Source organism: Leucoraja erinacea, chromosome 1 (assembly GCF_028641065.1).
Source record: "Leucoraja erinacea ecotype New England chromosome 1, Leri_hhj_1, whole genome shotgun sequence".
NCBI lineage: Eukaryota > Metazoa > Chordata > Chondrichthyes > Rajiformes > Rajidae > Leucoraja > Leucoraja erinaceus.
This window is the reverse complement of record NC_073377.1, coordinates 94209250-94221945: the sequence shown is the minus strand read 5'-3', so window position 1 is coordinate 94221945 and position 12696 is coordinate 94209250. Positions and strand designations below refer to the sequence as shown.

The following is a 12696-nucleotide window of genomic DNA, read 5'->3' as shown; positions in this document are numbered from 1 at the left end:
TGTTTAGCTTACCTGGTAGATAGGTAGCTGAAAGCCAAATATGTCTTTCGACACACCATTGCCAAATCATATTAACCAATTTGTCGCATGATAAAGATTTGATGCCGCCCATATGGTTAATATAAGCCACCACCGTTGTATTGTCTATTTCTAATCTAACATGCAAGTGACGCATATCAGACGCATATGCTTTCAAACCATAAAAGGCGCCCAACATTTCCAAAGTGTTAATGCCCAGTGTAGATAGTAATGAGGATTCTGAGTTAGTCCATCTACCACCTGTGCTGGATATGGAGTTAGTTGCTCCCCAGCCTTGAGCACTAGCATCGGTCTGGATTACTAACGTAGGATTAGTGATAACTATAGGACTATAGCCATGCCAAATATATTGAATCCACCACTGTAGCTCTGCTATTGCTTCAGGGGGTATAGTCATAATCCGATCATAATGACCTCTGTGCCATTTTAATGCTATTATCTTTGCTCTTTGCAAATTTTGATAGTGCAAAGGTCCAAATTGGATAGCTGGAAAAGCTGCTACCATTTTCCCAATTACTGCAGCCACTTGTCGAATAGTTGGCTTTCTCTTTACTTTTAAGTTTTCACATGATTGTGTTAATGCAATCATTTTTTCCCTTGGCATGGTAATCGTCATTTGGACTGAGTTAATTGTGAACCCCAAGTAGTCCATAATTGTGGATGGGTTTAACTTGGATTTATCTGGATGTAAGACAAACCCTAGAGTTTCTAGGAGCTGTTTTGTAGCTGATACTGCTGCTACAGCCAATTCCATAGTTTTCCCAACTATGAGGATGTCGTCCAAATATGCCATGACTATATGGTTTTGTTTCCTTAACATTGCCATGGCTGGCTTCAATATTTTAGTGAATAGTCTTGGAGCTGAAGTAAGCCCATTAGGCAGTGCTTTATACTGCCAAAGCTCCCCCATCCAGATAAATTTAAGATATCTGCTATAATCTTTATGTATCAGTACTAGATAGTAAGCATCTTTGAGATCGATGCTGGCCATATAGTATCCTTTGAAAATCAATTGTCTAGCAGTCGCAAATGTTTCCATTTTGAAATGTATATACTTAACAAACACATTCAAGGATGTTAAGTCAATGATGATGCGACATCCACCATCCTTTTTACATTTAGTAAATATATTGGAAACAAATTCCAAGGGCTCATGAATAGTTTTCCCTATGACCCCTTTGTTTATAAGCCTTACCAGTTCAGCTTGTCCCTCCAGTTGTTGTTTGTTGGAGAGTACAAATGTCCTCTTAGGCATGTGTTGAACTGGCGGTATACTCGAAATAAACTCTATTTTATAACCTTGAATACTATTAAGTATATATTTATCATCTGCCGCACCTGCGCCCTGAGCGGGCTTCTTCACGAAGTCACTCACGTGACTCCGAAGTAAAATTAGTACAGACGACCACGGGGTGGAGAAGTACTGGATAATAAGTCAATGGCACAATCATATGGACAGTGAGGAGCTAAAGAGGTAGCTCGGAACTTGCAGAAGACCTTGTTCAGGTCATGATACTCAGATGGTACTTTGGACAATTAACGTGACAATCCTCCCCCCAAGTGGAGATCTTGCCAGTGGACCAGCCGGTGGGGTTGTGAGCCAACCCAGAAGGACAGGGACATGAGGTGAATTTACCAGGAGCAGCTGAATTCTCCCCTGGTGGATTCCATTAACACAAAGTTCTAGAGGGAGAGTAGAGAGTGAAGCCATACCAATTATTCATCCAACAAGTGCACAGGCTTGGCGTGGTGGGTATCAGAAATCTCCGAGCAAAAGTGATGTCGATGAAGCTATCATCTGCCCCCCCCCGCCCCCCCACCCCCCCCGAGTCAATAAAAGCATTAAGTTTCAGTAGCATGTCTCCAAAGCGTACCGTAATCAGAGTTAGTTTGGTGAAAATAGGAGGGAAATAAACCTTGTTGATCCATAATTCCTCTCTTGCTGGGGAGCGTTGGGTTTTATTGGGAAAGCAGCGATGAAGTGTCCGGGAGCAACAGTAGAGACAACACCTCTCCCGTATGTGTCTCTGGCACTCGACCTCACTCAGCCTGGTGTGGACAATCTGCATAGGCTCCCCCTCTACTGGATCAGGACCAGGATGCATGCGGCTTCTTCTTCCCACGGGAAGTGAGACAATCGCCTCACTATGACGAGAGGAGTGTGATGGGTATGGGCACTGTTTGAGAGCTGCTGATAGCTTATCTTGCTTTCACTCTCGGAGCCGGTTATTTATCTGGATAGTTAAATCAATCAGCGCGTCCAGATCCGAGGGAAGGTCCCAAGAGACCAACTCGTCCGTCAGGTTCTCGTTGAGCCCATGGATGAAGATACTGAGCAGAGCGATATCACACCAACTGCTCTGTAAAGCAGTGGTTCAAAAATCAATAGCCTAATCGGCAACGGAGCGTACCCCCTTGCAGAGATGCAGCATTCTCTGGGCTGACTCTCTTCCGGCCAAACGGTGGTCGAAAACCTTTCTCAGCTCTGCCGAAAAACAGGCAAAGTCCTGGCAGAAGTCTAGCTCTCTCTCCCATGCAGCTGTACCCCAGGGTGAAGCACGCTCTGACAGCAGGGAAGTGGCATAGGCTACTGGAGCGTTCTGCCCTGAAGCGGGACGATTGTAGCTCAAAAATCAAGGTGCACTGGGATAGGAATAACCTGCAGGTAGAGGGATCACCATGGTACCGCTCCGGGGTGGGAAGAATTGGTTCCAGAATGGGCTGGATACGGCTGGAAGTGGATGGAGGCAGAGAGGCATCAGCAGAGATGGGAGGAATTGGTGGCGGTGCGAGGTGTGACAGGATCTGGCTGACAGTGTTTGCCAACTGATGGATGGTCGCTACGAGTTGGTCTATTCAAACCTCATGGGTGCCAAGATTGGAGTCTTGAAGTTGAACAGCCCTGTACAACCGAGCCAGTAAATCCTCAGGTTCGGAACTGGGAACGCCAAGACTCTGGTTGGGCTGATCAGAATTGCCTGCCGAGTCCCTACTGGCTGACTAATCTGTCAGCAGGCTCAGAAATGGAAAGGACTCGAATGCAGGCTCACCAAAAACCAAAAATTCAAACACAAATGGAACCGAAAGATATAGACCTGGAACCTACAGAACGCAGAATTAATTAGTCGGCACCCAATTGCTGATGATCTCAGGTATTTATACCAAGTGATTGATTAGGGGAGCAGATTAAATGCAGATGTACCTCCTCATAGCTCAGGGGCGGAGCGTGGAAAGAGTCTCAAGTGGCTGGAGGGGTGGCAAGTGTGACAGGGTCAGGCAGAGGGGTGGCAAGTGTGACAGGGTCAGGCAGCATCACAGGGGGCGTGGCAAGTGTGACAGGGTCAGGCAGCATCACTGGGGGCGTGGCAAGTGTGAGAGGGACAGGCAGCATCACAGGAGAACATCGATATGTGACCTTTCTGGTCTGGACCCTTCTTCAGATTGGTGAACCGCCCCAACCTAAACATTGCCTATCCACGTTCTGCTGAGATGATAATATACTCACTCTAGCACTCTGTGTCTTCTTTTGTAAATCAGCATCTGCAGCTTCTTGTTTTGTAATTGATATTGGTATTGGTTTATTATTGACACATGTCCTGAGATATAGTGTAAAACAGTTTTGTGTGTTATCCAGGCATACCATGGATGAGTACCAGGTGGTTTGTGGTCAGTCTGGCCATTGTGGGCTGAAGGGCCTGATCCTGTGCTGTACCTCCTTCCCTGTGACTCTACAAGTGTTCTGCCCGGAAACAGTTGTGGCCCTCTGTACGAGGAATGCAGACCCAATGACTTGCATATTGTCCCGCAGGAAATTAAATGATTTTCATGAATTCATTTTCAATTATTTTACCAATTAGCCAATGTCAACGTTTGAGTTTTAAAAGGTGCAACCGACCCTACGTACCTACGTGAACTGCTCAGCGACCTGCTTCCCAAATCGAACCACTGATAATCTCCCTCAGTCTGCATTCACATCCACCAGGTGGCGCTTCGATGGCGGCATCGTCTACAGTCTGTGCTTTTCGTTTTTTTTGGTTATTTTTAGTGTGTTTTAAAAGATTGTGTTAATGTTCTTTGGTTTGTTTTGTGTGGGGGATGGGGGTGGGGGTCGGGGGAAACTTTTTTTCAATCTCTTACCTTGCCGGAGATGCAATGATTTTCCCAATCGTATCTCCGGTCGCTTTGTAGCCTAACATCGTGTAGCTGGAAGCCTTGCTCGGGACTGACTTTGAGCCCCACCGCGGGGACGTGGACTTACCATTGGAGTCGATTCCTTGCCTGGGATCAACGCCCCTGGGGACTTTAACATCAAGGAGCTTGCAGTCTTGGGTAAGGGACATTGGGAAGCTCCAAAAGCCGCCCAACATTCAAATAGCCCTGACCTGGGGTAGATCGCCCGGCGCTGGGGAGCTGAGATTCTCCCCCGATTCACGAGCTTGATCGCCCCGACGAGGAGGTCCGCCACCGGCTACGGGAGTAAGATCGTCCCTTCAACAGATGGTTAGAGGCCCCCGACCGCAGGAGAACAAAGAAGGGAAGAGATTTAACTTTTTTTTTGCCTTCCATCACAGTGAGGAATGTGGAGTAGTCAATGTGGTGGATGTTGATGTTTAAATGTTTTTTGTGTGTTCTGTTGGTTTTTTATTGGTATGACTGTATGGCAAATGAAATTCCCCGTATGTTGCAAAACATACTTAGCTAATAAAGTATTATTGTGATTATGATTATGATTATGATTATGATATTTAAATGTTCCACATGATCCTCAGACACTTACCACATCTGCAGTTCCCAGACTCACATCTTGCAGCTTGCACACACTGTCGGCCTTTCAAACCGGCAGCCAAATGATAGGAATATGTTGCATGACACTGAATGATACTGTCCTGCTGCTCCTTGCAGGAGACCCATGTAGAAACTACAGCGGCTACCCAGCCGGGCACAAACAGGGCTGCATCACTTTGCTTCCATGGCAGGTGATAATCCAAGCCAAATGCTTTAATGTTATTATGTGCTTTGCAAAGATGCCTGTGAGAAACCTTGATGGTAATAGGCTCCCACTGACTTAATATTTTCAGTCAAATGTCAATGTTTTTTTGTAGAAACCCAATGTCCATCTTTGCTAGAGAAAACATGCATAGCTGGAAATTGCTTTATACTGATATATAGTAAAACCTTCTCATTGCTGCATTATCCAGATCTCTTTGGCTGCTATTTTTCACTACCTTGTTACCTTACCCCACATATGGGCATCATCAAGAGATTTCATGTCTGTGTTACAAGCCCTGAAAGCAGCAGGATATCTAAAATAGACCCAGCGGAGTCTGGTGAGATAGAATAAACTGGTGAGATAGAATACTGTTCATTACTTTACAATATATGGTAGTAGGTAACGTTTCAGTTAGCCAACTCAATAGAAATAATATCCATACAAATCAGCCCTTCGATTAAGGTAAAATAACTTTCAAAATTGAATTAGGAATTCTGCATGCTATAAGATAGGTACAATATGCTGTATATAGCCATCACTGATGCTTCAAACACGCAGGGCCTCTGTGTTCTTTAGGCAATATCTCACCATGCTCCTGTTCGGGAAACCTTTTAGAATGTCCTACATCACAGAAGATGCTCCATAAGTGGACGTTTTCTTGTATATTATACGTTAATGAAGCATCACAGATCAACTGGGGTGGAAGATTGCAATCTTCACGTGGTCCACCCTGTTTCGACCAATGCAAACCCCGACGTGCACAAACTTACAAACTGGTCTACCTATGACCTACATTTAGGCTGTGAACGCCACACGCAAGAAGAAGAAGAATAAGATGAAGATGACAGATCAACTCATCACCTGATTCTTAGATTTTTGAATATTTGTATTTTATATCATTCAGCTGTAGGTTTTCCACATAGATCTTTTAAATTATTGAATAAAACCTTTTTTTATTTCCTTAGCAGCCACACTGGGCCTATTATTTAACCAATGTCTGGAATTTATGTTGCTTTTTTTCAGATTTTTTTGTTATATCAGCAGAAATGTTGAGAAAATGCATGCACAGCCAACAGCTAAAGATTTTCTGTCAAAGTGCAGAGGAGGAATTTGGGAGCTTTAACTTTAATACTACCTGGTGTTTTATACTGTTCAACTAATAATATTACTGTGTCATTGGCACATTATTGAACTACAGTAACAATAGCTGCAAAATGCCTCCTAGTATCTTGCAATAATGTTGGGAAAACTTCCTAAGCATCAAAAAGACCATCCTTAACAACATCATTTTTCTGGATGTTTGGAATGATCTGGAAAATTTTGACTGAATATGAGAGAATTTCCACAGAACTTAAAACCATCTGAACTGAGGATAATACTTCTGTCCATTCTCATCACCACTGCAATCTATTTGTAGACCTCCTTCTTCTGCTAATTATGTATAGAATCCTCAACTAACTATATTATAATATGCAAACATATTGACTTTTAATTTAAGGTATATCTTTTCAGAATTCTTAGACTTTGGAATTTGATTTTCTTATCCACCCCAGAATAAGAGAGAATATTGAAACTGTGCCGGGTAACTCGAGTGAACAGTTAGAAACTTATCTTTTAACAAAAGCAGTGATCTGTATGGGGGTAATAGTTTAGTTTAGATTAGAGATACAGTGCTGAAACAGGCCCTTTATTCCACCGAGTCCACGATGACCAGTGATTCCCGTACACTATCACTATCCTAATACATTAAGGACAATTTACTAATTTTACCAAAGCCAATTCAACCTACAAACCTATAGGTCTTTGGAGTATGGGAGGAAACCGGAGCACCCGGAGAAAACCGACGTGGTCACGGGGAGAACGTACAAACAACACCCATTGTCAGAACCCGGGTCTCTGGCACTGGAAGGCAGCCATTCTACTGCTGTGCCACCACGCTGCCCCATACATAAGATAAATAATGATCAAATAAATTTAATCTGAATACAAATTGTTATTTATATTGCTACAAACATGAATGTATTTGTTATTTAATTGCTTCAAACACAAATGCACTTACTACTATTTTGCAGTAAACATCAGAACATTTTTGTTATTAATATTGGTCTGCATTATTACAAACTGATTTACTTAGTTGCTGATATTTACCTTTCCATATCTTTCAAGACAAATTTGAGAGTATAGCTTTTTCTTTCTTTATTTTACTTGAACTTCCAATTTAATCTCCCCAGCTTTACAAAGTCTCAGTTTCAGAGGCCACCTGAAGTTTGTATCCCCAGGGTGTTGTTATTTTTGGCATTACCTCTTCTTTTGCACAATATTCAACGCTTACCGGTGATCATGTGAGCTTAAGCCAGGGACTTGTCAAGACAGCGAGTTACAAAACCAATGGACAAAAGTCTTACACAGTAGCATCGTCTCATTTGAATAGGCACTTAGTGGTAATCTCTTGCTAGGAAACATGAGGTAATGGATGGGTACCACAGCCTTATTTCAAATTATATAAGGTAACACGTTGCATTCAAGACTTTCAGTGCAGACACATAGAATTAATGCCGTCTACTACATCTGAACAGGTTGGTTTTCTATTAATGCATTGAAATCATTCACTGCTAATGAAAGTTCCCACACTAAGGTTTTTGTGCTTCAAATTTGTAGAACAATGTTTATTTGGATTACTGTGTATTGTCTGAATGTGGCCAATTATAGAATGGATTGAGGAGGAAAGGCAGTCTGTTCTTCTCAGCAGAAAACGTATTTCTTTGACTTGATGACACCATAATTTCACAGTCGATGAATAACAAGAGGGATCATTGATTGCTATGTGATGGTGACAGCCACGCGAGGGACTAGTCAAGGAAGATTTTTTTTCTGTTTGTTATTTTTCACAAAATCAGAAAGGTATGTTTTTAAAAAAACATTTACTTTTTTGGGTTACTGAAAAATAAAAATATTTTGTCTGAGAGGCAATTTTAAAACTCAGCATTGCTGAGAACTGTGCTGGGCCTCTTCGAAAAAATCAATTTCAAATTTAACAAGCATCAGCAAATTGAACATAACTAATCTGAGGTGCAGAAAAAGTGACACAATTCGTATTTTTACATAAAAGTTAGCATTCTTTCACCTGTGAGAAGAGACATTTTCCACACAAAACAGCCAAAATTGTTAAATATTTGCATTACAAAAACAGCAATACCAGAATCCTCCTTAAATCAGTTCCTCTAAATTTGTTTTAAGAAAATTGACAGAATAAATTAAATAAACAGAATATTTAAATACCAATATCACTGGATGCTGAATTGGCTATATTGCACTGGACCAGTGTTGAAAGTCATAATTGAAATAGGAAGAAACCATTAAGAAACAGACCTTAAACCATTTAAGGAACCTTATGCCATGCTGATTCCAGATGATTTATAATTAAACCTGGGTTCAAAAAATATGAATGATTCATTTGTATCTCCAATTGCAGATAATTAGATAGCTTTGACGGTATGTTAATGAGTCCCTGCATAATTTTCCTCTTGTTAAAATAATAAGAAAAGTTCTTATCTTGATGACTTTCATCGGACACCGGAGAGCAATTGTACTTACGGGAGGTCCTGTAAAGCAAAAGACAAAAAGCATCTTTAGTCAGGAGAACAGCAGAAATGTAAATATAATTTCAAAAGTAGAAGGCTCAGAGACAAAAGAAAAGCTGCAAACTTCCATGTTTTGTTAATTACCAAAACATATGGTGATGTTCCTTACCACCGGCATAATTTGAATTCAGCTCTCTATTGTGGAGCCCAGAAGGTCCAAATAAGAATCAATTACTCCATAAAATGTTTATAATGTTTTACTAAGCCGTTCTCCTATTTATATAACCTAAGAAATTACAATTGCTAATATTTATGAACAAACGTGTGTTGAAATCATGATAGCCATTACTTAACATGGCCATTGACTCAATTATTTTAAATACTTCCACTAAAATAGTACAGAAAGGGTCATCATATAAACAACTATTTCTTATATCGTTATTCCTGGTGAGCTTTTAACAAAAACATACTTTTCGACAAAAATAGAATGTCATTTTCCGAATACACACACAAGCGCAGGAAGTATCGTCTAACACCATTATCTCAAATGGAAGAGATTCCTACACATTTTCAATATCAATAAGTGTACGTGTGAGTTTCTGACATAATAAGCCAATGTCAGGGATGATTTTTCACCTACAATAGGGAAGTGGGAAATTATTTTTCCGCCAAATAATGAATCTACTCTGTTGCCAACTGCTGTTTTCACCTCCTTTTTAAGTCAGTAGGAGTAACATCAGCAATGTGAAATAATAAAATCCATCATATTGGTTTTGAATTAGGCATCAAATGGAGGCAGGCTGGGAGGAGATGTGTCATCACAGTCTGCTAAATCTGCTTATATTCACAGCACAGGCTGTAATAAATCTGCTTATATTGACAATGCAGGCTGTAACTCATCCTTTCCCACCCAAACCACACCCTCCCCAAGTGCTTTAATTTCTTGTCTGAATTTGGTTGAGTCCTGGGCCATTTTTTATTAAAATAAATTCAGGAAAATTATGATAAATAATTCACAATAACTCTTCAATATTTTCTTTTACGAAACACAAAGTGCTGGTGAATCGCAGCATATATGGGGAAATGAACAGACAACGTTTCGAGATGGGACCATTCTTAAGACTGAACAGTTTGAATCAGCCTGAAGAAGGATTTTAGACCTGAAACATTGCTTGTCCATTCCCTCCACAGATGCTGTCCAACCCACCGAGTAACTCCAGCATGTTGTGTTTTTCCCAAAATTCCAGCATCTGCAGTTCCTTGTGTCTCTCTCAACATTTTCATTTATACCTCTTGCTGGAAATAGGTTGCTTGAGTGTGCGTTTAGGAGTTTATTTCTAATTTTCACAAGATATCTCATTGTACAATTCTTTAATTATCACTCTAACAACCTATTTCCAAATGACAAATTTATGTTGTTTGATTTGTTTCTCTCCATGACTTGAATTATAACTCAAGATTCGGTGCACTTCAAGTTTCATTGCATTCTGAGTATTCTGCAATCTAGAATCTTGTGACTCAATAGGAGCATAAACCTCTTGTTGAATGTCGGATTGTCGTATGGTTGAGCAAAACTTTTTCTCACTGATGTCTCATTGTTAAACATGAGCACCCTTATAATAATAATAATAATTAATTTTTGGATAATTTTACTGATCTCTCAGGCATACAATTTGACATTGGATGATCTGGTTAAAAAATTGTATGTTTAATACTAAACTATTTCGCAAATGGAAATAAATAAAATGTCACCCTTATCTGAGAGATCTTCTAATGACCATGAAATGGGAAAATGCATCAATTCTTTGCTGTAAAACTGGATCCAGCATGTTTCGAGTATAAAGATGTTATAATTTCCCATCTCAGTGTTCAATTTCTACTCTTTCAAAACATCTCATTAAACATTTCCAACCCTGAAAAGGTGTACCCACATTCATCGTGTAATCTTGACAGATAGTAAACTTGCCTACAGACTCTTCAAGATATCTATTTAATCTTCCAAAAAACAATCCTGTGGCTATTGTATCCTTTCTCACAATATCAGGATGTCCACTGTGAATTTATTCTAAAAAATAATCTTCTCAGTTTACCTGTTACACTGCTCCATTGTTGATAATGGCTTCCAATCCATAATTCAAAGCATTACACCCAAATTCCAACTTGCGTACTGAAGTGAACTACAAAGATTCACTTCCCACACTCTTTGTACATAATTTTTGCATGGTGCTTGCTGTTCTGCAGACTAACTCGATTTCTATCCCTTCATTGCTAACTCACATTGTGTCATTAGCACTGTTACAAATTCTAGCAAATATCTTTGACAATCCATCAGGCCACAATAGGATTTAAGATAGACACAAAGTGCTGGAGTAACTCAGCATTCAGGTAACATCTCTGAAGAAAATGGATGTGTGATATTTTGAGTTGGGAAGGGTCCCGACCAGAAAAACATCATGCATCCTATTTCCCCAAAAATGCTGCCTGAGAGGGAGGGGAGGGGGAGGGGGGGCAGAGGGGGGGGAGGCAGAAAGGGGGGGGGGGGGGGGGGGGGGGGCATAATGTTGTATTTGTCATTCCTAATTGTCACTGTGTGTCATGTTGTCACTTGTGGGCGGAGCACCAAGGCAAATTCCTTGTATGTGAATACTTGGCCAATAAACGTATTCATTCATTCATTCATCCATTCATACATTCATTCATTCATTCATTCATACATTCATTATACATTCATTCATTCATTCATTATCAGTCATGATCACAGTGAATGGCCGTGCTGTCTCGAAGGGCCGAATGGCCTACTCCTGCACCTATTGTCTGTTGTCTATTGTCTATTGTTATTGTTTCCCCCTTAATTATCTCCTCCGGAAGTTTGTTCTGTGTGAAAAAGTTGCCCCTCAGTTTCCTATTTAATCTTTCCCCTCTCACCTTAAACCTCTGGTTCTTGATTCTCCTACTCTGGATAAATGACTTTGTGCATTCACCCTATCTATTCCCCTCATGATATTATACACCTCTATCAGATCACCTGTCATCCTCCTACGTCCCGAGAAATACAGTCCTAGCCAGCCCAACCTCTCCCTATAGCTCAGCCCCTTAATTCCTGGCAATATCCTTATAGATTCTAAGACTATAAATTGCAGTTACATTTGTAGTTGCATTTGGACAAATTTCCTGAGTGCTACTCATTGTTATCTCCACAGACAGCACAATTTTCCATACAAGTTCAAAGGTGAGATTCAATGTGTTTATTAACTTTGACTGAATCAATTAGACCACAACACAAACTAATCACACAGTATGTAGTCTAAGAAGGCGCCCAGAAAAACCTCCATGGATTCCATGTATGATATAAAAGGCCAGTCTGAAGAAGGGCCCTTACCCGAAAGGTCACACATGCTTTTTCTCCAGAGATGCTGCCTGACCCGCGGAATTACTACAGCACTTTGTCTCTATCTAAAAGGCCAGTACCCCTGATCATGAGTATTCTGCATCTCCACATATCCGGCATGAGTCTTGGCATCCATTTTGTCCTGCTCCTGCCCTTACGCTGACGTCGCCTCTGTTGGAGGACATGTGCGCATTGGTCTTCATTCTGCACTGGATTTTACCTGATTATCATTGTTTGCTTATGTCTTAAACTAATCCTGGCATAAGGTGTCAAAGTTAAACCAAGTTATTTTTTTCCCCAGATTCATCCCATGAGCTGCTTACAGATACTCATCAACAGATTTGACAATTTGCTGTCAATTTATAACATACATGTGTGCACGTGTTCTTTCTTTTGAAGCCATCCAGTTCAGAGTATATAAGACTAACATGGAGAGACAGTGAGCAATAAGAATTTGTGCAACTGGTTTATTTAATTATCTAACCGCACTGCAGGTGTGTACATGCACCATATATACACAGGATATATATGTATGATGCATGTGCCCACATGCAGTGTGGTTAGATTGTGAAATGGGAACATCTATATGAGTAGGAAGGAATTACAGATGCTGGTTTAAACTGAAGATAGACATAAAAAATTGGAGTAACTCAGTGGGTCATGCAGCATCTCTGGAAAAAAGGTGTAAGTGACATTTT

At 40.7% G+C, this 12696-nt stretch overlaps 1 protein-coding gene across 1 annotated transcript in view; it reads right to left on the bottom strand.

Annotated features, from left to right (window-relative positions):
• Positions 1-12696, bottom strand: part of LOC129712534 (collagen alpha-1(XXV) chain) — a 628211-nt gene that overhangs the window by 220011 nt on the left and 395504 nt on the right. Inside the window, exon 4 of the mRNA XM_055661434.1 lies at positions 8624-8631. Coding sequence (XP_055517409.1) covers positions 8624-8631 — 8 coding nt within the window. The remainder of the gene's footprint in view (positions 1-8623; positions 8632-12696) is intronic.